Here is a 27,872-nt window from a genome sequence, read left to right on the forward strand (position 1 = left end):
AATGGGTTTGTCATCTTGAGTCAGGACTGCTCCAATTCCTTTCCCAGACGCGTCAGTGACCACAGTAAATGTTTTGCTAAAGTTTGGGAGGGCCAACACAGGGACTGAACTCATCATCAACTTCAGAATCTGAAAACTCTCTTCTGCCTCTTTGTTCCACTTGAACCCCTCTTTTTTCAGTAGTTCAGTAAGGGGTTTGGCTAACTTCCCATAATCCCTTACGAATTTCCTATAATAGCCTGTCAACCCCAGAAAGCCCCTAAGCCCCTTGACGTTCATAGGTTTCGGCCAAGCAATCATAGCTTTAATTTTTTCTGGGTCAGCCTTAACTCCCTCAGCAGATACACAATGTCCCAAGTACTCAATGTGAGTCTTGCCAAAACTGCATTTCTTTTGATTAGCCACTAAATGGTGCTGCCTCAACACTTCAAATACAGCCCTTAAGTGATCCAGATGCTGCTCATTGCTGCTGCTGTAAACTAGTATATCATCAAAGAAAACCAATGCAAACTTCCGGAGGAAAGGCCTAAGAATCTCGTTCATGAGTGCCTAGAAAGTGGATGGGGCGTTGGTCAACCCAAATGGCATCACCACATACTCGTAATGGCCTTCATGCGTTCTGAACGCTGTTTTGGGGATGTCCTCTACCCGCATCCTGATTTGATGATAGCCCGCTTTTAAATCCAGCTTTGAGTAAATTCGTGATTCCCCTAACTCATCCAAGAGTTCATCTACTAACGACATTGGGAATTTATCCGGGATGGTAATTTTATTGAGCGCTCTGTAATCAACACATACGCGCCAACTCCTATCTTTTTTCTTCACTAAAATAACTGGACTTGAGTACGGGCCGGTGCTGTGACGGATCATGCCATTGTTAAAAAGCTCAGCTACTAATACTTCAATCTCATTTTTTTGGTAATGAGGATACCTGAATAGACGAACATTAGGCACTTAACTCCCTGGTTTGAGGTGGATAGCATGAACAATAGCACGGGCTGGGGGTAGTTCTCTGGGTACTTGGAAAATATCTCCAAAATCTGCCAATAGCTTGGTCAACTCAGTCCGACCATCCTCCCCATCTGGTGACTCCCCTGCAGTGGCCTCCAAATAGAAACCTTGACCCTGGTTCCTCAAAGCCTTTGAAATAGATTTGTAGGAAGCTTCGGACCTGGATAATGAGGGATCCCCCTTAATTTATGTCTCCTTCCCTCTTTCCCCGTACTTGAGCGTCATCTCTTTGAAGTTCGCTTTGATCTCCCCTAGTTGAGTCAGCCATTCCAAGCCCAGCACAACATCCGCACTACCTAGCTCAAATAGGTATAGATCTTGCTTGATCTGAGTTCCTTGAATGCTTATATCCACTCCTCTACAAACTCCCTTGCACCCAACCTTGTACCCGTTTCCAATTTCCACCAGGTATAACGGTGTATCAGCGATTTCCAGCCCCAATTCCTCTACCATTTCCTTTTTCACAAAATTACTTGAAGCCCCACAGTCAACCATAACTACCACATCTTGATCCTTGATTTTCCCCCATACCTTTAGGGTTTGGCTTGAAGAGAGCCCTAGCATGCTTTGTAGAGATAGTTGTAGCGGCTTGTCAGTCTCCTCCAACCCCACCACCGGTGTTTCCCTTCGTTCTTTTTCATGCACTTCGATATCCTCCACGTCGTCGTCATCCACCAACAAAAGATGAAGTTGACGAACCTGGCATTTGTGATTCGGGTGCCAGCGTTCATCACACTTGAAACACAGCCCTTTCTGTTGATGATCTCGCCATTCCGCTTGTGATAACTGTCGCATCTGACCGCCATCGTTTTCTCCGGCACGGTTTCCGGTTGATTGTGTCGCAGTTCTTCCTGCCCCTCCTTCATTCGCGTTCTCCATATATCCAGCCCTAGGATTAGATTGACCCACACTCGATTGACTACCACCGACAGCTGAAGACGTTGAATTAGCTCTATTCACATTTCCTGGGCCTAAATTCGTTTGGGCCCATGTTTTATTATCAGTTGGGCCTTATCCTCTTTGCTGGCCCACCTGCGCACGGCTAAGTCCGGTAGCCCAATTTTTTCCCAACAGACCCAGCCTTTCTTCCTTCCACGCTGCGTTCCTTCTCTCCACCTTAATTGACATCTTAATCATATCAGCCAAACAGAGTGCCAGCAACATGAGCAACTCCTCCCGAATGCTATTTCGTACTCCGTTCAACCACGCTCCTTTAAGGAGGTCTTCGTCTTCAAAACGAAATGCACCCACCATCTTCTCGAATTGAGCTCGAAAATCCATCACACTACCGTTCTGTTTTAGAGTATATAATGCACGGTAAGGATTATCGACGGCTTCCGATTGGAAACAGCTGAGAATTTCTTGCCGGAAAACTCACCAAGTGACGTTAGGGTGGCTCGCCTCCCACCAATGGAACCAGTGGAGAGCCTCCCTTTCCAGGACCACCGTTACGGTGGCAACCTTCTCCGCCTCAGTTATTCCACTCACGGCAAAGTACCGTTCAACCTTACTCAACCATCCAAAAGCATCTTCCCCTGAAAATAAGGGAACCTCCAGACGTCTATTGGCTGGGAAATTGAAGTTTGTCCTCCTTCCGTTCCTTCTTTCCTGTGAACCGACCTCTTCTTCTTCATTTTCTCCGTCACGAGACTGGGTTTGACGCCTCTCTTCCGTTTCATCTAACCTCCTCAGTACCTCGTTCATTCCCCGTTCGTTTGCTCCCAGCCTATTAATAATTTCGGCTTGTCGAGCTTCATTATCTTCCAATCTCAACAACATTTCTTCATGTCTAACGCACCCTCTACGCATTCCCTCTTCGATCAGATCCATTCGATTCTCCATTGATCGCGTTACTACATTCCACAGAGCTCTTAGATCGGAGCTCTGATACCAGTTTGTTAAGGTCTAACAACACACAGTATTCAACAAGAGATAATAAAGCAAAAGAGATCTGAATATTACATTGATTTCACCGTTCATATCTTCTATAACAATCTCAGAATTAATACAATGCTAACGAAATGAAATTACACCAGTTCATAAAGAAAATGCTAACAGAATTGTAAAGATAATTTGTGAGACAATTGTAGAGGTCCTACGCTCTCCCAGATACGTCACAGTTTATGCCTCCCCTTCTCCCTTTCCTCCCACTAGATATAACCAACTCCATGCCACCTCATGTCCCATTTTGTTAAGGGTTACTTTGGGAATCTCCCTTTAGTCTATGTTGGGCCTTCTTGTGGCTGGATCCACACCTGTCTGGACTGGTCTCTTTTATATGTCTTGGGCTGAATTGCATCAGTATGAAACTTGCTTGGAGCCTTGAAATCAAGTTGGTTATAGAATGTGACTTTGTACGTGCTCTCTCATTCATCATATCTGAAAATATTGTTGAAAAGGAGTATCTTATAGTTACAAGAATCAAACAATTCCTGACAAAAAAATGGAACACCATTTGAACAGTCCCGATAACCATTATGCAAATTGGTTGGCTCAACACGTACTGCTAGAAGATAATGGTTACATAACCTACTAGGGTCCTCCCAATGCCAGAGACTTCTTTTTTTGGAGTTAACTCAACTCTAATTACTTTTTTGAGGCGAGTTAACTCTTTTCAATATCCCTATAAGCTTCGACTCTTTCAGCCAGCTATGGGACGAATACGGAATACAGTACGAGTCAGGGATGAAGATATTTAAATATCTCATAAATGTTGCATAAGGAGATCGAATCGATACTCTTTCTTTTTCACTTACTCACATCTCTTGCTATCAATTGAACTACCATTGGTGTCTTTAGGGGAAATCCAAATTGGAATTTTATGTCTGTAGGGGAACCCAATATTAACTCTCTAGTTTGCTTCTCTGGGCTTTAGCCCTTCTTAGATACAGGAAAAAAAAAATATTCTTTCTAATAATAATAACTTTTATAAAAATATATTTGCTGAAACTTCTCCTTGTAAGGGAGGAGAAGCTAGAAAATAGTTACCAAACGAGTACTAAGGAAAAATAGTGAGATGAATGGTGTAAGAATTTCCATTTCATATGGAAGAAGTAATGACGTAGCACTAGTAGACTCCTCTATCTGCACTCACCAAATTTATCCTTGAAAATAAACATCTCAGTTAACAAAGTATCATGATACTTTTATGCTGGAATCAACCCGAAAAAAAAAAAAACACAAAAACAAAAAACAAATAAAAACTAACATACGGGAAAATGTTCAAACTTTGAATCTATCACTTTCAATTTAATAGCAGAAAAGGGATATCAAAATCATATGAACACATCTGGTTTTAGTAAAATATATGTACATACAAGAAACTACTCACTTCTATGGCTCCTAATGTAATCTAAACTGTCTCCCAATACAGGGTACCTAACATGGGGAAGAAGTTATGGAAACATACTATATCGTTAAGTAGGCCCTTATCATAGTTATCCCAGTAGGATCTGAAATCAGATGTCTGACTAGACCCATTCTCAAGTTATTTGGTGCTATTATGAACATGTAGAATGCAAATAATACAAGATCCTTAGAAGAGAGAGAGGAGCCAAGAAATCCTTGCCACATCCTGTGAGGAAAAAACATTTAGCCATCATTTCATACTTAAGCAATTTCTATCACAAAAAATGGGGGAAAAAATAGAATAAAACAATAAGCAATGTAGTCAGGTTTTTATCACGAGAAAGTAAACTTGTTTACCTAATACCAACAACAAGCAAATTAAACATTAATCTTTATGCCACCAGGTCCACATTTACATATATTTTTAGGAAAAGGGCGTCATAGCACATAAGGATCACAAATTTTCAGATTTAATTTCAGGTGTCTCTAGGTCATAGTAAAACCTGAAGCAAAGTAATTGAATACAAGCATTTTCCCCAGGGACAGAGATGGGATAATCCGAATACAAGTTGTTACCCGGTTAATCTCATTAGGGTTAACTGAATGAATCTAAAATGCGGCTTTCTTTCTTGTATCATTTAATGGACAACGGTCACAAATGAAGAAGCAAAAATTATGTTTCAACTTTGTAGCTATTAGTCTGTGTCAAATGAACCTTGCTTAATCCTTGCGACAAATTCTGGTTGGTGAAACAAGATGTCAATTCTGTTGGAATCGACTGTTTCACACAACACATAAATCGAAAATAAAAAGAGAGAAAAGGAAGAAGAGTGGACACACGATTTACCCTGATTCACCCAATGTAGGCTAAGTCCAGCTTGGACGTACTATATTCTCCTCACCGACACTCGTATTAAAAGTCACTCTCAGTTTACAAGGGAAATATAAATAGGATTTAGAAACCGTAACAGCAGTTATTCATGGGCCTAAACCCAAACTACTAAGAAAAAGAAAATACAATAAGTCAGAGGCTCACAACAGTACCAAGTCTTTGCGATCCCGGGGGTGGTGAGCGGGACCCAATCAACAAAGGTCGTCATCTGAATGAGAAGTACGAGTCATATCCAACAAATTCCTCCAAGAGCATTACATAACAGCGTAGATGTAAAATTTTGCATTAATCCATAAGTTACAGATAGCTCATTAGGTTTTCAAACATGATTTAGCCTGTCACTATTGATCCTTAGCATCAGTTGGTAAGATGGGTGATAAGAAGAGAAGGATTCAGCACGAGGACAAATTTGTTATGGGATATCAACCTCCATCCTCAAGCCAGTTACTGAAAGAATTGTGGATCTACTTGAAAAAGATTGAAATAGAAGAGAAGAATGTTGAAGAACCATAATAGGATAGACATACATGTCGAAGAACTATACACGTAAGAAAAAAATGTTACTAGCTTGTAAGGTTATGGTTCCTTCCTTATCAAGGTTAAGAATTGATCGTTTATAAAGAGAACTGAAATTACACAATTGAGTTACAGCCTCCGCTCAGGTGTTTGATCAGGTCCACTATTTCATTTACGTCAAAATTCATTTAGACAGCCATGTAAAGTCTAAACAATGCTGTATCAGATAGGCTACTACCATGAGTATAATGCCAACAAAAGCAGGGTCTTCTTTGCAAATAACATAGACTCGCCTTATATGATATGAGATATTTCTTTGGCTTTCAGCAACTGAAGCCAAGATGCTACTTGACAATCATGTAGGACTGAAACCTAATTTGTATAACCAATAGCTGAACCTAAAAATCTGGAAAAGGCTTTGCCAAGCTCAATGCATGAACATAATTTTCTCCTTAAAAATTATGCATGAGATCGTAGTCACGTTATGCTTGAAAAACATTATAAAGAAAACTCCTAGACATCTATCACATGAATAAGAGAAATAGACCCTACCAATTAGGTAAGCAGAAGAAAGTACGAAAGAATGTTCTAATGCCCTCAATGTCCAGCTGCAGAATTAGCGCTAATCCAAACAGAAAGAATGCTCTCTGCCGTTTCCTTTCTTGTGGCCAAAGTGTATTCCAAGCTGAACGAATAAAAAAGGAAAAGAAAAAACTTCAAATGCATATACAAGAAGAAAACCTCACATCCACATGAAGTCTCACACCGTCGGCTTTCAAATTTTGGAATATACATAAAATCTAGATCTAAAAATTATTTACAATTTTGTGCCAGTCAGTAGAACTGTTTGAGCAAAGAAACAAAATAAGTATAATTTATGGAATTTTAGAGAAATTAATTTTATGCCTGATCCTTTGGAGGTTCATACATGTGTCCCATGGAAGGAGAAGTATGTCAATCTAGGGGCACCATGTGTAGCAATGGTAGAGACCAAGGCTCAACATGAGTTTCCCATGGTGCTGCATATCAAGGGGAAAGTGTGTGAGGGTGGCTAAGGTGACTCCACATTTGTGCAGAGTAACAGCTCTTGAGTTCCATAGATAAGAAAATGCCCCTTCAATGTGTGAGGGGGTATTTAGAGAGAGGGTGCTTCTGTGAAGCGTGTGAAAGAAGGTGTGGAGAGCTGTCACCTAGCTAGCCTAGCCTTTTCAGGCTAGGCATGTTAAACCCACTGTCTTTGTACAGGGGCATCAATGCAACAGGGAAGGAAGAGGAAAATCCCAATGGTGAGCCTCTATGGCCGGCCATAGATGCCCTTTAGAAGGTTCTAGATGTGAACTTAATAATATAGGGCCCAACTTACTGGGCCTAAAGTGAGTAGCTAGAACAATGCCTAAGGCTCTAACCTTAAGGTATACTTTATTACCTTGCATAGATAGATTCTCCTTACTTCTTTCATGAGTAATAATATCCGTTTCACGGCCTTCTTTCAAAATACTAGCAATTGCTGAAGCATATTTTGGAGCTTCTGACAAAGATCTCACAACAGAGTAGCCTATTGAATAAAAACCGATATTCAAGGGCAATAACTTGAATTAAGCATATCCATCAAATAAAAATGTGACAATGCCATGCCTGTGGCTGGATGCACCATGCTGGCAGCTGCACCAAATGCAAGGTTCTTTTGCTCTGTGTTTGGTAAGGATCCACCGACTGGAATATAAGACCATTCCTACATAAAATATTTAAATGAAGGGTATTTATTTGGATACTCAAAATTTAGATTCAGATGCAAGATATGCCTAGGCGCACTAAAAGAACTTGTACATATCATATTATTATTACAGAAATTATAATGTAACAGCTTGACGGACAGCTGGAAATTGAGGATAATAGACACTGTTATCAAGGGACGCACTGAATTTCAACTCCACAACTGTTCTCCTTTATGATACAGGCTTTCGAGTGGAAAAAGAATGAAAAAAGAGCATAAACTTGATGACCAATAGATGCCACAAAAACCGTTAAGTTTTGTAAGAATAAGATATCTAAGAATTGGATTGAATGGTCATTTAACAATATAAATGAGCAGAAGGATGTGCCCTTCTTTCATGCTATATAAATATAAACACACACACATATATATATATCACAAATAAGTAATTAACAATCGAATAGAATTTCCATTGCCTTTACCTCTTCATAAGTCTTTGTAATTCTGATCCCCATCGTATTTAATCTTGAAAAGAGCTTTTTCTTTAATAAATCAAAAGGCATGGCATCTTTTGACACTAAACAGGTTTCCTGCAATTGGCATTTTTACATAAATGCAAACAGAACTGTGATACACAATGAAAAACATTGAGCAAACCTCAAAGAACACTCTTGTACGAGACATGGGCATCGCATAAAGAAATGTTGGATAATTTGCTTCTAGACATTGAACATTTTGCTTCATGTAGTCTCTGTAATCCATGAAAACCATAAGGCTTGGATCATAAGGATTGTTTTCCACCTAAAATTGTAACCAAAAAATGTCATTATTAATAGCTATTAAATTTTTTATATTTCAAAAAATTTAATTAAAAAATAAATGTTATACGGTTAAAGAGAGAGAAGAAGATAGACTAATATTTACAGACTACCTAGACTTGGAACAATTCCTCTGACTTGTTCAACAAAAACATTATTGTGTTATTTCTGATATTGCCATTTTGCACTTTGCAGATATGCAAAAATAATTGATTTGCTTTAAACAGATTTATATTATATACTGCATTGTTATTAAAAATGCATCACAAAAAAAAAAGCACCAATAATGATCTGATTTAAACAGACTTTATAAACTATATGATTCGTAAAATTGTACTGACACCAAGCAGTCAAAGATAATGAAAACAGTAGCTTGTCACCAGACTGCTTCCATTATACAGTACAACAGCTCAATCATATTAACCAAACAAAACAAGGGATTTTCCTGGGTAACACATCTAAACAGACGCAGGACATGAGAAATCTGGAGCTTTAGGAAATAAGAGAAGAGACACTATACACTTAAAGTTGAATGTAAGATATTTTTAATGGGAGCCAAGAGCCATAAGGTGACAGCTATAGAGCTAGGCTCCTACCTCAACTTCCACACCATAAGCTGTTTGGACAGACACCTTTGGACCCCCTACCTCATACTGCAACAGTTTCCCTGAAGCTGCTCCTGATGCAACAGTAACAAGCCTATAATAACATGTCAGAAGTTTCAACATATAATAGATAAGTGGATAAAATTTTTAAAAGCACGCAATTATATCATACCTGCTGGGCACTACAATATCATATTCACAGACAACATGACTATGACCATTGCTAGCCTCAACAATCCTTTCTACTCTTGAGTTAAGATATGACACACCTGACTCGACACACCTAGGGAAAATTAATATGAATCATAAATCTACAAAAGTAAATATATAAAATATTTTTTACTAGGAATTTAAATTATGATTATTAGCAAATAATATTGTTACTAAATATATCGCCAACAGTTTTACCTTCTTAACAATTCCTCATGAAGCAGATGCCGACTGACACGCCCATAAGAACGTCCAATTAAAATGGGATCCTTATTATCAAGATACACAATAGTATCCTTCCAAACATGTTCAATACAACCTTCAAGTCCAAGACCTAAAATTATAATGAAGAGTGTTCATTAATGTGTAATATCAACTAAGCAAGCAAAGTTTATGCTCTAGTCAAAAGGAAAATATATCTTGTTTTTTAGGGTGTAAATGTCCAAACTGAAAACTATCAAAATGTCATGGAGTTCACTGGTCATCCGAATAAAGAAGCATAAATAAATTCCTTTACATGGAATTTGTTACGCATATATAACATAAGTTTGCTGAAACTGAGAAAATTTTCCAAGATCACCATTTCTGTGTTTCCTAAAAAGAAGGGAAAAACTGAAATGAATACTATCGAGGTCGACCGTCATTTCATCAAAGAGAAGCTTGATAGCGGTTTGATCACCACTCCATACATTTCTTCTGGGCGTTAATTAACTGATATTCTGACGAAGGGACTTCCCTAAAAAAGGTTTCAAGAGCTACTAGCAAGTGGGAAATGATAAATATTTATTCCTCACTTGAGGGGGAGTGTTGTAAATAATTGTAATTATTATTATTTATTATTTCTTCTAGAATCTTCTTTTGAATTAGCCCATTAAGTCATTTAGTCTCTTTAAATAGCTCTTGTACAGTTGTAATAGACAATTCATATAATATAATCCTTCCTCTTTTAAGTATTGTCTCAGTTGATTTATAACCTTGTTATCAAAGAATCCAACACTCATAAGATCTAAACGAATAGCATCCCTGATATAAAGATAATGCAACTAGAATGATGCAGCAAGAAAGATACCTTTAAATTCGTCCTCCCACACACCATAATTGTTTGTAAAAGGGAGATCCGGACCAATAAGCCCGACTTTTAATCCTAACTTGCCAGATTCAGCAGCCAGAGCAAGACCAGCCGGACCACAACCAATCACAACTAGATCCAGTATATCATCTCCTATGGAGATAGGTGGCAACTGCAAAAAGCGGTTAAGCACAGGTTCTCATAATGAAAACATAAGTTCTAAAAACAATTTTGTTAGGTATCTCCATAAACCTCAAAACCGATGCATCAGTGCATGAAAATTAACAAATAATGCCTTCAAAACTACCGATAATTACCAGCAAGATAGATCATGCTTGGAAATAAAGAAGAAGATGCCATAAGAAACCTCAAACTTCATCCATACAATTAAAATATTAAATATCAACATGTCTTAAATTCAAACACTTCTTTATCTGCAGCATCTCAAGATGAAAATTCAAACAACAGAGAGCAGATATAATAACCTAAAACCAACACACACAAAAAACAAAGCCTAAAACCTTATCCTGTGAAGCTCAAGAAACAAAATAAACAAGGAAACAGAGGTGAGAAGCAAAAACCTTATCCGAAAGCTTGGATTGCATTTCCATGGATTTCTTCCGCTGCATTTGGACGAAAACGAGTTCGGAGCCACCGGCCTTAACGTAATCTTCCTCGTCGGCGAAGTTCTCCTTGGTGGCCACGCAACTCTCGCTCCCTGCGCCGGCTTTGGCTTCAACCTTCACACAGTGCGAATGCGAGTGACGGTTATGCCAACCGAACAACGAAAGCAGCTTCTTCCTTCGTAACCGCAACCTCGAAGAAGGGCTTATGCAAAACGCCATTGCCGCCAAGTTTCTCGTTGCAACGCACTCCATTATCGTTGGGATTTTTTTTTTGTCGTTTTTGGGTTTACGGCACTGCTTTTAATCACTCCTTGCTCCTCACCAAGGCATTTAAGCAACTACTCCCAACCACCAAGCCTGTACTTTCATTAACTCGAGTCTTAAAACGACGACGTCCCTCGCATTACGATCTCTCACTCTTTCTCTCTCCGGGGGTTAGCAGTTTCAGCCTCAGAGGAAGAGGGATATGGTATCATATGGTACGTCGTAATTTGCTGAGATAGTCATCCGATATTTCCACGTGGACTTCTCGGATTGGGTAGATTTTTTGAAAGGTTGCCTTATCGGAAACGAGTCGCTCGCAGAGCCGCGCATAATAAAGAATTACACTACAAATGCCGTAATGCCATGTTAATTTAAAAGTTGATTTTTTTGGGAGTTACGAAATTATCTTATCATATGAGAAATTCTACATATGTTCAAACAATTTAATTATTGGTTTTATTATAGGTAGTATAAATGTCGTAGAGTTATTTAATGCATTAATATCATTAAAAATAGTATTAGAGCCTGTTTAGATTTTTTTTAAGCTAAAAATTACTTATAAGTTAAAGTAAAAAAAAAACTAAAAGCTATTTATTAATTATATAAAATGTTAGCTTAAAAGTTATTTAAATGCACATATCTAAAAAAAAATACACAATTCAAGAAAAGTTGATAAAAGTTTAAAAAAAACTCTTTTTAAAAACTTTTGACTTTTAACTTTTTTCTTCATTTAAAAAAAAATTTCATTATAAGAGTTTTTTTTTTAAAATCTGTTTAACTTAATTTTTAGCTTAAAGAAGAGGGGATCCATACAGATACTTATAGACACTTGTAAGAAAGCAAAACATAAAGTTTATACCGATTGTAATTATTGGTTATTTTTGTTTTGATAATCAATTTATTGGTTATTTTTTACAGTATAATAACTGACTAACATTTTTTAATAATAAACAATAGACTTTAACCATCCTGGATTATTTAATTCAAAAAATTAAACCGATAAGGATAATCATATTAATAATTTTATTTTAATATTTCTAACACATTAATGTTTTTAGTGTGCCTTTGCTATTGGGCCATCAAATTAACAGCAGTCCCATCCTTACCTTCACAATTTTATTCATGAAGAACCCTAATGCCATTGAAAATAATCTTTCAGAGCTCTGCAAACAAATAGACCATCTCTATATTTGATCCTAGCTCTCCACATTTATTGATTCTTTTAAGTTTAATTCAGTTTGTCCCTTATAGTTTAGGTCATATAATCGTGAACCAGGCAAAGCACATTTTGATTATATTTAGCAAAAATTTCATCCACAGGTAAAATGTTTGGGTTATGTTTGAACATAATTATTATTCTCGCTTTACCCATGTTATTAGTTCGTTAAGAGTAGTGAATTAAGTTCATGTTTGGTGTATTTGAGAATATTTAAGTACTTTGCACTACCTAGTATTACATGGCACTTTTGATCTATTTTGTTTTATATAAATACATGACTTGCATCCACATTAGGGATGTTTTTATTTTATTTTTCACATGATATAGCTTTTAAGAATGTGACTTTTATACTTAAGAGGGGATGTATTCAGTATTATAATCTTTTTGTAAAAGCCAACTTCTTCTTTCTAAATTAACATTTTCATACAAGCTTTAATACATGAAGGGATCCATGGTAAATAAAGATAATATATTTCTTACAAATTATCACAAATATACCGTCGATGCTAGCACATATAAGATATCCAATAAAGAGTTAAAGTTATATAATTTAAATAGTAAGGGTTAAGAGAAGTGCAAACTCAATTTATCCTGATTTGGTCATTACCATTATGACCTATTTCCATATTGCTAGCTGCTCAACAATTTTCATTACTCGCTAAGCTTCATGGGTGCTTGGAAACCTTACTTACAACCACCAAGTTTTCAAGTATTGGGTAAAGTAATATCATGTGTGCACCTGGTGTATTTAACTGAGTTATTGTATTAAACACAGCTAGAATTAATCCTTAATTACTCACTTAGCATTAAGATAATCTCATGATGTGTAAGATTGTGAAATAAAAGGTTGTTATGGCAAAAATGTAAATAAACTTTTTCTTTTTACTTAACAAATTCATCTTATGCTCATTAACGTCTATCTCCTTAGTTATAAAGATTATCTTGGTTAAAAAGGTCCTACAGTAGTCTAAAATCCTATAACAAGTGGCTCACATAAGCCTAAAGGGGTAAAAGAGAAATTAAAGAAGCTGGCACAACACGTTTTAGAGTCTAGGAGCGTGTAGCGGGTTTTAGCACGCTTTAGTGCACACAACAACTGATTTTGCCTTTGTTTAGCATGCACTACAAGTATTTTGCACTTATTTAGCGTGTGATAGCGCCCAAAAACTAGATCTTACAGACATTTTATGTACGTAGATGATATTATTAATTAATGGGTTTTATTAATCTCATGTTAAAAGAGATAAGTTATCTCATGTCATAGAGATAAATTTGTGGGCTCCACTACCTGAAAAATAAAAAGAAAAGAAAAGAAAAAGGTGGCACAGTTATCGAAGGATGTGTAGGAGAGAAAGTTATCACATGTAGCATAAGAGTAGTTTTCCCTTAATTAATTTATCATCCGTTTTGTATCTTTCATGTGGGTTCATCTACCACCGACCCCAATTAATTTGGGATAAAGGTGTTGTTGATGTTGATGTTGATGTTGATTCATTCATGGTCAAAAAGATTGATCACAAGGATATTATATAACTCAGTCGATATTATGAGATGCATGAAACTTCTATTCAAAGATGCTAAAAAATGTAGAATCCATTACATTTCTCAATACTATGATTTTCTCTCGTTATTCTTCCTACTACTTGTTTGAGTAGCACAAAGAGAAAGAGGCACGCTAAGTGCCTGTTTGGATCATTTTTTTTAAGCTAGAAACTACTTATAAGCATAAGCTTGGCCAAACAGATTTTGAGAAAAGCTCTTATAATGAAAAAATCTTTTTTTTTATAATGAAGAAAAAAGGTAAAAAAGGAAGTAGCTGAGATGGTGGATCCTAATGGTGATTGGAATTGGCAGTTGTTTGGGCATCTAGTCTCACAGGAAACACTGAGCGCCATTGCTGGTTTTTGTCCCCCCAGTCTTATTGATGAAGAAGACATAATTATCTGGGACTTATCCCAAGATGGTGGGTTCTCAACAAGATCAGCATTTAACATGTTGTACAATAATGATGAGGAGGGAAGTCAGTTACACTGGAACACTGTGTGGGAATGGGGGGTCCCCCTAGAGTGAAGACCTTCCTTTGGATGCTCTTGGGGGAGAATATTTTAACTAACCTGAGAAGAATGCAAAGACATTTGGCTACCTCTAATGTCTGTCCTAGATGTCTGGCTGAATTCGAAGATTAGCCACTATTGATAGAGAAATGACCTTATATTCTTGGATTTGGGCTGGAGGAGAAGGTGAAACCAAATGTCAAATCCGTTGAAGAGTTTAATATTAGGCGAACATCACTTCCCTCTATAATTGCTCAATATCCAGACATCATTGGTGCTGACTTAAAGCCAAAGCTTGTCAAACGGAGAAGTTGACTCATTTTCTTGTTTTTATTCTTTTGTTTTTTATGCCTTTAAATTTTTCTTTAATTTTTTTCCGAGAGGCAGCCACTAAATGTGTAGACACAAATAAAAATTTTTGAGTCCGCCACTGATCATCTGATAAAAATTGAAGCAACCGTTGTAGTATAATAACCCTAATTTTATGACTTTTACATTAGAGGGTTATGATGAGGATCTTATGGTCATAAACAGAATGAGAATGAAATTCTAAGAATTTTGATACCCATATTAAGGGTATTCTAAACAGTTGAGTTTTCAACTGTTATTTTTAACTGTTGACACAGTAAAAGTCTGTGAAATTGTCCCAATCTAGCAAATCTGAAATAGAGAGCTAATTTAATGATATAAATATCATGAAAGAGGTTAGAATATGAAATGGTGAAGATTGATACCCATATTGGGGTATTTCTGAAAAGTCACTTTTACCGGGCGGTAGAAACAGCCGGTAAAATCCCAAAACGAAAAAAAGATGAGAAAATGGAATGAAAATCCAATATATGCCTAACAAGTCATAATTAGACCAAAAATATTAAAGTGAAGTTATATGTAGATAAGAGAACAAAGTTCAAATTACTTGGACAATTTAGTGTAAAAACGTATGGAAGTAAAATTGACGATGTTGTCATAATTTTACTTAGTAGTGAGTTCAGTTTTAAATAAATCATATCTTACTCATTTCTTAATCAAATTGAGTGTGTGAGGTACCAAATTGAACCGTAGGATGTCTAATTTCTTGTCCTAAAATATGAGAATTTTAGGAGCTCACGTTAAAGTTTTAAAAAAAAATCAGTGAGTATTGTTCATTCCCGTCATAGTTTTTACAGCAAACAACAGTGAGTTTGCGAAATTCATATCTCCTTCGTTACTTAACGAAACGAGACGATTCTTGTGCCAAATTAAAGATAAAGATATCTAGTATTTTTCATAAATATTAAAGTATAAAATGGGCAGTATATCATTCCAGAAAAATTTAATAGTCTGCGACCTTGTTCAAGTGATGTTGGATTTACAGCTTACTACTTACGGCGGACGTAACTTGGGTTGTACTTGTCAGAATAAGGCTTATAATATATCTTTGGAAAGCTTGTGACACGTATATTATGATGCTTAAGTATAAGTATATTAGGAAAGTTCTGGTAGGATGAGGATGAATTGATATTGTGTTACATCTCAAAATTGCTAGTCTAGTAATTAACTAGTTTCTAAGGTTACTAGTTTTATTGGTGATGAATTAAGTAAAAATCTGATTTGCCTTACTTTTGATGCATGATCAGCCCATGTAGAGCCATGTGGAGTGGGACTTAGTGTCTTTCATTATTTATCAAAGTTGGTCCCTCCATTAATTATCAAAGCTTTGTCTTCTTTTCCTTTACGTGAGTGGACTTGTTCCCTCTTGCTTTTCTTGTTTGGCTGATGCATCAAGTTTTAGTGGAAGGTAATCAATTGAAATAAAATGATTTAATAGCTAAAGAAAGTTAACAAATGGGGTGGAAGCAAACTAGACAATTCATTAGCCAATTCCTTGGCTATTTGGTCGATGACTTCTTCACATTCATATCAAGCATTTTCATTATATTTCCTCTAAAATCCATGTCAGCCTTAGGGTACTAAGAAAAGCTAGTAAGTGTAGTCTTCTTTCTAAAATTGGAGTTTCAAACTTTTCTCTAACTTCTCTCTAGAATCTCTCCTCCAAAACCTCTCCAAATCAACAATTTTCCTTCACCAAACTTGTTCTCCTCACTCACCTCTTCACAACCATAGCATTCTCATGGTGTGAAGAAAATTTTGTGGTCAATATCCTCGTGAACAGCCATGGCTTTGAAGGTTCAAGGAGTTATGGAGTTGTGTTTTTTAGTTCTCTTGAAGAGCATCACTTGTGTGCTTGATTCTCTTGAGTTTTGTGTAAGTTTCCTAAACTTTTTTTTGAAAAATCTTATCTTTCTCTCTTGTGTTCTTGAGCTCTAATTCTTGAGCATATTTTTGAAGGTGTGTTGTTGTTTAAAGGATCATCCTTGTTGGTACAAAGTGAAGATTGGAGCTAAAGGTGTGAGTTTTGAACCAAGAAATAGTTAATTGATGTTTAAAGGTACAATCTTTGGATCCTTGTATGGATTTCATGAAAAAGATGAACTTGAATCCTAAAAAAGACACATGATGATTCTGATCTCTTGAGTATAAGGTGGAGTACTTGTGTTAAAAAAAAGTAATCATGGATTAGTAGATTAATTAAGTATTGGGACTAATTAGTTACAGAAAAGACAATGAAATAAGCTTAAAAATCTTAGTTTATACCCTAACTTGGGAGGGTGATATCTCCCTCATCCCTTGGTCAAATGAAGCTCATGATACCTCATGTTAAAGATAGAGATGTCATTTATTTTTTCCTAAACTTTGAAAGTATTATGTGTTGTTACTTGTCCAGAAAGTAAATTTGAGTCCAGACTGCCCAAACTCGCATAGTGCAGGGACAATTCTAAAGGTCCAACTTGTAAAATTCATATCTCTCTCATTACTTACTCAAATTAAGCTTATGATACCTCGAATTAAAGCTACAAGTGTCTAATACAACATATTAAAATTTGAGAGAGATAATATTTCTGAAACTCTCATAGGGACGAAAACAGTGAGGGATGTTGGGATTCCCTGCACTGCCTAAAAACAGATTTGTTAGTTGAACTTTCAAAAATCATAACATGATCTATATAGCTCTGATTATGGTGTGTGATACCTTGTTAGAAAGGTAATTGAGTCTAGAATAACATACTAAAAGATGAGAATTTTATAACCAATGAGTTCTGCACAGTGACTGGAAAACAGAAGCATGCATAGATATGAGAAAATCGTAAAAGTGAGATTTAGGCTAAGTGGGCTTATAGGAACCCCTTAGTAACTTATAATAAGTATATATTGTTAGTATTTGGGTGTCCTAGAGACAATCTTATGATTAAATAAGGAGATAGATGTAGACCTTTGTATTGTCGCAAATAAATAAAAGCACTATTTATCCTGTTTCATATTTTGTCTCGATATTACTGTTAACTGGATAAACCCCTTGGAATAGAATAGGTATCTCTTGAGTATCTGTGATAAGATCACGATCATGAGGATTCAAGGATATTGGATGTTTATTCCTAATTTTATGTTCCTAGTCTAGAGACACTGAGAATGGGGATCAGTGATCTCGGGTAAGACTAGCACGACTTATCTACTTGTATTCGGATGCAAGGTAAAGACCTCATGAGCTACAGATATGGAGATGTCTTAGCTAAAGTCGTGGGTGGATCTATAACGGTATAGCTCGCACTGAACATACCCACAAAAGAGACTCTATGAGGAAATCTCACAGAGAGTATCATTAGAGTAGTCTCTTTATATTTGGGTATGTCTTTCCTTAGACCAGAAGTTATTACCTAGATTGTGTTCTAGAAGGCATGCTTTGACTGTATACCTCGTCTGCCTGAAACATGGAGACTCATAGGTATACTGTTGGGCTTGTCCTGAAAGAGCACAGGGCTAGGGTGATAAGCTGAAGGAATTCGTCAGATCTCTATGAGAGATTAGGTTATCTGTAAACTGGAGAAATCGGGATGACATTTACATGGACTCGGGAATCTATGCATAGTAAAAGAGATCATGAGATGATCTGCCTTTAGAGTCAGTAAATTGAAGATTCCCTATTTCGAATAAAGCTTACCCTAAACCGCAAGGGTTGATACGTTTCCTTACCCTAGGTTTTATGGGAAGGTAACCGAGACGAAAGGAAATACATACGGCAACCAAATATGTGTAATAGGATGATTATGTCATTAACCTAACTAGCTCTGGGGCAACAAAGCATTGCTAGTGCTCTGTGTTGTCATTAGATGGGTTGTGGGCTTATTGGGCCCAAGCCCATTTATGTCAGTGGCTATGTTGGGCCTAATGGGTCACACACTAACACCTTATTGTCATGACAATATAGCATTAAAGGTATTGGTCCTAATAATGGTTGTTAGCCCAAGAAGAAGTTTGGAAGCCCACCAAAAGGAAAAAAGGGCGCATGGTTAGTTAATGGGCTTGGATGGTCCAAGACATTACTAATTAATTTAATTAGTTAAATTAATTATCAAATGTTTAAATTTTGAATTTTGAATTTGAAATTTGAAATTTGATTTGAAATTTGAATTTGAATTTTGAAATTCGAATTTTGAATTTTGAATTTGAAATTTGAAATTTGAAATTTGAAATTTGAAATTTTGAATTTTGAATTTTGAAATTTGAATTTGAATTTGGAATTTGAATTTGAATTTAAAATTTAAATATTTGAACGTTTGAATTCAAATGTTTGAATTCGAATTTGAATTGGCTATGAAAAGTTGTTTCATAACAAAAGGATAAGATAAGATCTTGTTGGAACAAATCCCAAATATCAAGAGGAGATCTTTGAGAATCTTCTAGTGAGGATATGGGGCGCTGATTAAGGTATCTGATGATGGTCATAGGATCAACCAAATGAGCTCCAGTCAGATTTGGTTTGTTGAGAGAATAAGTGAGACAGTTGGTTCAAGTTTGAATGCAACTGTTCAATGTATCTGGACTGTTATGAGGCCAAGTGGGGCGCACCATATGGCTGGCCATATGATGGTTGTTGAGTCAGATTCTTGTTGAGATATTCACTTGATATCATGAGGATGTGAGAGGAGGTTGTTGACAAGATTTGAATTTTGCAACAACTCCACTCATTCCCCTAGTGTGCGCCATATATAGGGCCTTATTTGAGTGAAGAAAATTAGATTTTTAATTAACTCATTCTCTCATTTCCTTGTGGGTTCCTTTTTAGGTTTTTCTTAAGAGAGTTTCGAAATAACCTAGCCTTTTTCAAAGAAAACCATGCGCCACTTTTGTGTCTATTCTTGCTGAATATTCACTCTTCTAAACACCTTGACCTAGCCTCCTCCTTCACACATTGGGCGCATAGCTTGCCTCCATTGGTGTTTTCGTTGGTGGCCTTGAAGAAGAGTTCTTCCGTCTTGACAAAGGGTGGTGTGGATCAACATTAGAGGGCTTGCATCTTCAAGCCTCATCTTGATCATCCTCCAGTTTTGGAAAGCAAACAAGGTAACATCCATGCCCTAAAGCATATTTCTTGATATGGTATGTGTTATTCCGCTCGAAAAATTTTGTTTTTCCCTCTCACGTGCCTCGACCTTCAAGGTCAGTTTCTTTCATATATATGGCTTGGATGAGTGAAAATAATCTAAGTTAACTAAGTAAGCCTAAAATGTGATTCTAAGTTATGTAAGTGATTGAAGATTGAAGTTGAAGGTAATAATGCACAAAAATACGTAATTATGTAATAATTGGTCGAGACTTGTAAAATGCATATTATTGGCATATAAGTATGGAAAGTGGAATCATTAAATGGTTAAGTCTTGTATATGACTTGATTAATTACTATGTAATTAATGATGTGAATGATTCCTACTCTAGGTGTGCCTAGAGAACCTTGCACTTGAGAATTGTATTGGAGCATAAATATAATATTGGAGTTGGGCTTGATATGCTCAGTGAGGTAAGCTCCCGGTTCTGGTTGCTCCTCTCTCTTGTGGCTCCACCATGATGGTGGGCATTATGGTTATATTGTATGAAAGTATGTGGTATACTATATATGTGCATTCATTCACATTCATATAGATGTTATATGATCTTGATGTTATGATGATGCACTGATGATATATGTTATGAGGATCCTGGCCAGTGATTAAGGTATGTAGGCTGCCTATGACTTGACTTTGGGAGCTATTTCATACATAGGTTATGTTGACTGTCTATGGCTTGACCCTGGAGTCACACATGTGTAACCGTCTATGGCTTTGACCCTGGGGTTACACAAGGACGATATGATGATGCTATGTTTATGCTGTATGTTTGTTATATATGCTTTATATCTGACTTGTCATGCAGGAAGTGGGCTCAGGGGATTAGAGGATTCTCTAAGAACCTTGAGTTTACTGAGATGTGGTTATCTCACCCCGTTTGGGGACATCATTTCAGGTACTCAGAGTAGCGGTGATGCTTCTAGAGGCAAAGCCCCCGCCTTGGAGTAGTTGATGATGCTGCTAATTATTTATATTATGACTAGACTGTGTGGTGACATGTATAATCATTAACATGTCCAATTATCTTATATTGAGATTATGTTATGTATTTACTTTGGCTCATGACTGTAGTATTGGAGTCGTGGATTATTTACTGATGCTTTAACGTTTTGAAATTTATATAGCCTTTATGTATGTATTCAGTTATTTGGATTTGCGAGCTGTCTGTTTAATTATTGTATCTATCAGATAGTTATCCGAATTATAGCCGTTATGTTGTCCGCGAGACTCTGTCAGGAATGATACTTAAGGTCATATCCGGATGGTCAACGGTCAATTGATATGGCCAATGGTTTTAATTAGTAGACTTAGACGTTAATGATACGCTAATGCAAGCAATATATCAGATGAACGCTTGAAAATGTTTTAGAAAATATTTTGGAAAAAGTTTACTCGTATTTTATAAAACGCTTTATTATTCTTTAAAATAAAGTCTTCCGCTGTGTATGCTAAATATTATGGATGTTAACAACCGGAGTACTACGGGGTGTTACAGGTAGACTCGTAAATTTGATTTAATCAAAATCAACCATGTTTAGTGTGCCATGTTTAATTTTCTATTAGGGTGGATAATAAAAGAGTAACACTATTTCATGTTTTTTTTAGCTCATTAAAGAAGAGAGAGGAAATATTGTTACAAGCTATGGTATGCAAAGGGGTGTTCCCTTCCCTTCGTTAAAATCAAAATATAAGATCCCTTATAATTATAAGTACGACTATACGAGGGTGCTCTTCCTAAGAAAATCTTTTGTGCAGTAGATATATGTACATTCATGCCAAAAGAGGTAAAATTATGGGACATGAAGGGAAATAAAAAAAAAACAAGGATAGAAATAAAAAAAATCCATTTGGTAAAAAGATGTACCAAAGTGGATTCGTGAGATATATTCAAAAAAGTTTCCGCTCTGTTGGAAATCGACAATCACACAGAATCGAGAAAACAGAAAAAAAGATAAGAGTAGAGAGATTGACACGATGATTTACCCTGGTTCACCCAATATAGGCTACGTCCAGCTTGTCTGTACTATATTCACCTCACCGCCACTCGTTACAAGTCTCTCGGTTTACAAGGCAAATATAAATAGGATTACAAGAAACCCTAACAGCAGCTATTCATGGGCCCAAGCCCAAACTGCTAAGAAAATTACAATAGAAACAGAGGCCTAAACATTACCTAGCCTCTACGGGCCAGGGGGCGCTGCCCCCCAGACCCCCGCCCGCTCACCTGGGAGCAAGACCCCAGTTGCCTTTCTGCTGACCCCGACAATTAGGGCCAACATCATCATGTGAAGTATGAGCCATACCCAACACGCTCTTCCTATATAAGTAGAGTATTCTATAAATTCAATCTTCAATAATTTTTATATTATATACCTTTAACATCACTATATTATAATAAAAGTAATGTGGAATCGGTTCCCCATTTAAGTAGATTGGTTCCGCGTTTAAGTAGAAAGAATAGTCCAAAAAAGTAGATCAAATATTTTTTACTTACTTTCTCGGTACTATTTTCCCAAAAAAGATACATTTTTTTTTGCCTTGCTTGTATTTTTGCTCAACCGATCCAATTATCAGCAAAAATACAAAGGTTCCACACACTCGTACACAAAGTTTTCTTTTTTATTAGATTAAAATTTTCATTATGAGTGTGTTGGGTCTCGGAGAAACAATTGTTTTGTTGGCAAAAAAATTAGAATGGTTCAGAGAAAAAACAATTCTTTTTTATTAATCTAATCATTGATTATACTTTGGTTCGTATTTTAAAAGTTTAATTTTACTCAAACAATGATTCACTAAAGGAAAATTATGATCTGGCCCATTGAATATTTCAAAAAACACATCCTAACAACTGATAGCATATTGTTTTGGAAATATCGATTATAAAATCCTACTTCTAAGCAAATTTATATGTCAACAAATCTTAACACGTTATTTCTTTCCGTTTCTTTCTACATGTAATTTTGGGAATTTAAATTTGAATTTGGAACGACTGTGTGCTGGGGACCATCTGTCATCAAAACGCTGCATCGAAGCTACTGTTTACTCAGCGTTGGAATTAATTACATCTCAGATTTAATAACGTTGCGTAATTTGAGGAATAATAGTTTAGGAAATCGTCCAATATAATTAAAAGGTGGCATTCTTTGATTAAAATGTTTTCGTACAAGTAATTTTTAAAAACATATTTAACATAAACATATTTAAAATTATTTAATCATTTTTTTATGATTAATATCATTTTTTTATGTTTAAAATCTCATTATTTTTTAAATTTTGACATTCAAACTTGATATATGTGGGAAAAGAGTTCAGCATTTCAAAGAGGTAATTAGGGTTGGGTAACTCCAAAAAAAAAAGCATTTATTAGTAGAAAATATTTTTATTTATATCCTACTACTATTTTGAAATTCGAATTTTAAATTGATATAGGTGGAAAAATAGTTCAACATTTTTTAGTGGTAGACAATTGTATTAATAACTCATTACTTTCTTTTTTTTGGAGTTACCCAACCCTAATTATCTCTTTGAGACGAGTTGGCTCCCTCCGGTATCCCCACGAGCTTCGACTCTTTGAGCCGGCTATGGGACTAATTCGGAGTGCGGGAGAACAGTGATGGCTAAAGGTTCAGCCCCCTCTCCAAGAATGCATTCAGCGAGAATCGAACACATATCCAATCCCACTAACTCAGCGCCAAGTTACCAAATGATTACAATATTTACAATATTTATTGGAAAATATGTAAATAGTTAAGTATATTTACAATATTTATTGGAAAATATGTCATTTGAAAACTTTCCTTCTTTAGTCAATAGTTGAAATTAAAAAATATAAAATGTAATCTACAAATCGAAATAAAATAAATGGAAATTAAGTGAACAATTTGCGGTGACAGACAACTCATTCAATGCACCACTCCTTTCTATATTGAAATTTTCAAATTAATAATAACTCAACTCTTTTAAATTTCAAATTTATGTTTAAATTTGAATTTTGAATTTGAATTTTTAACTTTGTAATGGTGGAAAAACTTTTTAAATTTTTTTGGTGGCAGACAGCTCATTTAATGTCCCACTACTTTTCTTTTGTTGTATATTATGAGTAAAAAATACCTCTACTTTTCTTTTATTTTATATCCCACTATTTTTTACATGGGTAATTGTTAGTCCTATTAATGCTGCATAAAAAAATAAAAACTTTAAAAAAAATTGTAAAATAACAAAATTATTTATATTGTAAAATAAATTCGAAATTTGGAAATAAATTAAATGAAAAATTATGTGAATAATTTTTTGTGGCAGACAATTCATTTAATATCCCACTATTTTCTACATTGGAATGGGGAAAGGCATTCTATGTGTGACATAACATAAATACATGTACTTCTGACATGCATGTTTGTGGAAGTTCATACGTTAGAAGATGCATGCAATGCAAGGCCCATCGTAATTTTTAATTAGTAAATGAAGCATATTTAACGAAACATTTTCAGATGGGTTGAGTCGTGGGAAAAAAAAATAATGCTTTTATAATGGTTTTTTTTCTTCTGTAGGTACATCTATACTAACTTTTAGGAGTTGATTGTCATTGGAGGAAAGAACAAGAAGGAGAGGCAAAGCAATTAGAAACGGTAAAACTGTTGGGTTTAGTATGCTCTTTTCACTTAAGCCCAATAACTTTAGTGAGAGTGAGTCTAAAGTCCAATTATAACCCATGAAGCTTAGGGTTAGTTTTGGATTGGGCAGAGTATATAAACTCTCTTTTCTCTCAAGTGCCTCCAAGGGTTACAGACATCAGAAACACACCTAAGAGGCAGACGTTCATCATCTGAACGGTGGCCCACACGCCACCTGATCCCCTTGAGTCATAGTCTGGAAGATCAACCGTAGAGCGGAATTATCAACCGTAGAGCAGAATTTGCGACCGTTCGTGGTGCGTTCTGCAGATCGTGATGCTTGAGGAGGAGAACTGAACGTGAGAAATTGTCACGCTCGTTGCTTCATCCCAGGTAATCAAAGCGGTGTTCTTCATTCCTCATCGCATCAGTACGATGTGCTTCTGCGTTTCTGATGATATACCATCATATGGTATCAGAGCCGGATTGTGATGGGTATTAAGATCAGTTTTGATTTATTTTTTCTACGTGATTTTTGAAAATATGGCACCTCTATTCTGTATTTGTTATTTATATTCATGTTGATTCATTATAGTTCTTTTTCATAAAAGTTTAAATTTTAATCGGTAAAAATACTTTAATCCATGGTTAGGGTCTCGTGTATTTCTCGATTTGTAACAAGGAGGCTAATCTCATACGATTAGGTTTCCTCCTCGCTATTTTTTATTTATTTTCGGAATTTCTGTGTATTTTTCTAAATTTTTGTAAAAGTTCAAGATCGAGAAACCGCGAGGAAGATGCGCAGTCAGCACTGTCGGAGACTTTTCGAGGACTTTTCGATCTCAGAATGGGCCGATCTATATATGGTTGAAAAGAGGACAGAAAGACGAATGCAAAGGTGGGTGGATCTCCGCCATCGGATCTTTCATGCTCCTCCACGCGCCACCACAATCTTCTGAGAGTGGCCGCCACTCTCCGGCAAAGAATGGGAGAGTGCGGGAGCGTCCGGCCACCTTTTTGGGAGGTTCCGGTGGCAGTGCACTCGTCTCTATGTGTCGGTCGTTCCCCTGGAGTTTCGGTCTGAGTTTACTTTGGGTGAGGGCGCGGCAGACCTGACGGCTTGGGTTCCTCTTTCGCGTCCTAGGGTTTCTCGCCAAAGGATTGGGTCTTTGGGCTTTTGGGCCCATGGAAACCCTAAAGGGGCTTGAGACAGATACTGTGGGCTAGGCGATAGTTGAATTCCAAAGTTGTAATATTTTATTATTTTTATTTATTTATTTTTCTTTAAAATAGGAAAGTCATGGATTAAAGTAATTAAGATTTATTATTTAATGCTTTTATTGAATGGTATGAATTATATGTGCGATTAACAAGATATTTGCGATAACATGTCATATAGGATAGGAAGGTGCCATATTGTTGCATGATCACATGTCATACGTGCATATATTTACTATTATGTCATTACCGACTAGTGTGACAGTTTATGCGCATAGTTTTTTATTTTAAATATTCCGGTAAAGTAAAATTATGATTATTATGATTTTGTAAACAAAATCTAGATTAATGGTTATATTAATTTCGAAAATTAATTAATTATTATGATTTTGGTAAAATCTAGAATAATCAAATTGATTATTTTTGGAGTTTTAAAATCAAGCCAAATTAGTAAGAAAAATTTCCTAAGAGAATTCTTTTATTTTGCGAGTAATTTGTGGATCTACTAAAATGGTCATTTGTTAAACACACGCTGCATACCACAATCATATCATGTATCATGATTGTGTGAAGCACACGCTGCACATCATGACTGGATTTTAGGATCTTAATGATTTCAAAATTCAGATAAGCTAAGTGATGCACGTTCATCGGCGCTCTTGCTTACATAGTTTTTGAAATCAAACAAAGGATATTCTCAATTAAATAATTCTTGGAAATTGGAAAATATTGCTTATGTTGAATGGAAGGAGATTTAAATTAAGAAATTAATTTAACCTTCAAGCGCATTATAGGACCATTAATAAAATAATCATGTGAAGTCCCATCGAATAAGCATGATTGGATTTTATTAGATTGGACCTAAATAATTATGGGAGGAGATTTAAATTAAGAAATTAATTTAACCTTCAGGCGCATTGTGGGCCTATCAATAAAATAATCGTGTGAGGCCCCAACAGATAAGCATGATTGGATTTTATTAGGCCTTAATAATTTCAAAATTTTAATAAAGTATTGTACGACCCATCGTCGATAATACTAAGTTATTAAAGATAATTTTGAAATTAAACAATGAATTCGACAGGGCTTATGAAAATTCTCAAACAAAAATGTTGAATGGGTGAAGGTTTTAAAAATTAATTAATTTTAAAACCTGCGGGCTCCATTTGTGGGTTTATTAGTGAAATGGTTATCGCTGAAGCCCCATCGGATAAGGATAATCAGATTTCCCTGAATGAGTTTAGTATGCTCTTTTCACTTAAGCCCAGTAGCTTTAGTGAGAGTGAGCCCAAAGTCCAATTATAACCCATGAAGCTTAGGGTTAGTTTTGGATTGGGCAGAGTATATAAACTCTCTTTTCTCTCAAGTGCCTCCAAAGGTTACAGACATCAGAAACACAACTAAGAGGCAGACGTTCATCATCTGAACGGTTGCCCACACGCCACCTGATCCCCTTGAGTCATAGCCTGGAAGATCAACCGTAGAGCAGAATTTGCGACCGTTCGTGGTGCGTTGCTGCAGATCGTGAGGCTTGAGGAGGAGAACTGAACGTGAGAAATTGTCACGCTCGCTGCTTCATCCCAGGTAATCAAAGCGGTGTTCTTCATTCCTCATCGCATCGGTACGATGCGCTTCCGCGTTTCTAATGATATACCTTCAAAAACAAGTTGAAGACTCCAACAATGGCGAACCATTTGTGAAGGTTTAGTGATTCAAGAGGCAACTTGACTTTTGGCAAGTATTAACTCATATATAGTGGTTAAATCTGTTGAAGTATCATCAAAAAATTATTTAGATTAGGAATTTATTGCACTTTTTATTGAAAAAATTATATCCCTTTTGATGTGCTGTTCGTTGCCCTTTCCCTATTGTTAACAATCTTCAAATGGATTTTGACTATTTCATTAGTTGATATCCAAGATGGGTTGATGTTAGGCAATTTAACGGTCCGAGTCAACTGCTTATTACATTTAAGGTGAATGATCTGTCTGATAAATTCTAATTTTTTATTTTGTTTATTCATTTTTGTTTAATGTTATGTCACGCGCAGAAGGTCCTTATTGCTGGTTATTGGTTGAATTGATATCACAGTTGCCTCACTGAATTAAAAGTTGAATTAGATTCCTTGCAATTCAAGAAAGATTAGAGTAGGAGTCATAAAGAGACCAAATTTCCTGTTCCCAGATACTTAGACTACTGTGTAATGTTAGCACAA

General features: G+C 36.0%; 1 protein-coding gene and 1 long non-coding RNA gene across 4 annotated transcripts; one reads left to right on the forward strand and one right to left on the reverse strand.

Moving 5' to 3' along the window:
- Positions 1–2,987: 2,987 nt before the first annotated feature.
- On the reverse strand, positions 2,988–11,293 carry LOC133303780 (lycopene epsilon cyclase, chloroplastic). 3 transcript variants are annotated; one of them, XR_009750510.1, is made up of 12 exons: positions 10,765–11,293; positions 10,184–10,355; positions 9,313–9,448; positions 9,077–9,187; positions 8,896–8,998; positions 8,139–8,282; positions 7,964–8,071; positions 7,403–7,499; positions 7,194–7,322; positions 6,320–6,452; positions 5,404–5,459; positions 4,448–4,585 (listed from the first exon to the last, which is right to left on the reverse strand). XR_009750510.1 is itself a non-coding variant. In XM_061503758.1 (11 exons), coding segments are annotated over exons 1-11 (1,431 nt in total). In that variant the 5' UTR covers positions 11,062–11,293; the 3' UTR covers positions 2,988–3,389. The 3 variants fall into 3 exon arrangements, 2 of the variants coding, with proteins under 2 accessions (XP_061359742.1, XP_061359741.1); XM_061503758.1 differs by lacking the exons at positions 4,448–4,585; positions 5,404–5,459 and adding an exon at positions 2,988–3,390; XM_061503757.1 differs by lacking the exon at positions 5,404–5,459 and having other exon boundaries at positions 4,087–4,585; positions 10,765–11,290.
- A 4,975-nt stretch (positions 11,294–16,268) lies between these two features.
- LOC133303770 (uncharacterized) lies at positions 16,269–20,947 on the forward strand. The gene is made up of 3 exons (XR_009750509.1): positions 16,269–16,590; positions 16,675–16,774; positions 20,722–20,947. It is a non-coding gene; the product is annotated as an uncharacterized LOC133303770 (long non-coding RNA).
- Positions 20,948–27,872: the final 6,925 nt, after the last annotated feature.

The sequence above is a fragment of the Gastrolobium bilobum genome, unplaced genomic scaffold (genome assembly GCF_033153095.1).
Source record: "Gastrolobium bilobum isolate Gb01-03AN ecotype WA unplaced genomic scaffold, APGP_CSIRO_Gbil_v1 utg8466, whole genome shotgun sequence".
In the NCBI taxonomy this organism is placed as follows: Eukaryota; Viridiplantae; Streptophyta; class Magnoliopsida; order Fabales; family Fabaceae; genus Gastrolobium; species Gastrolobium bilobum.

Excerpts from the sequence above, each read along its gene's own strand:
- LOC133303780 (XM_061503757.1), bottom strand. The coding sequence starts at position 11,061 with ATGGAGTGCGTTGCAACGAGAAACTTGGCGGCAATGGCGTTTTGCATA. Across the intron at positions 8,999-9,076 it reads GATATTGTAGTGCCCAGCAG|GCTTGTTACTGTTGCATCAG; the intron begins GTATGATATAAT and ends ATGTTATTATAG. Across the intron at positions 6,453-7,193 it reads GGAGAATCTATCTATGCAAG|CTTGGAATACACTTTGGCCA; the intron begins GTAATAAAGTAT and ends TTATTCGTTCAG.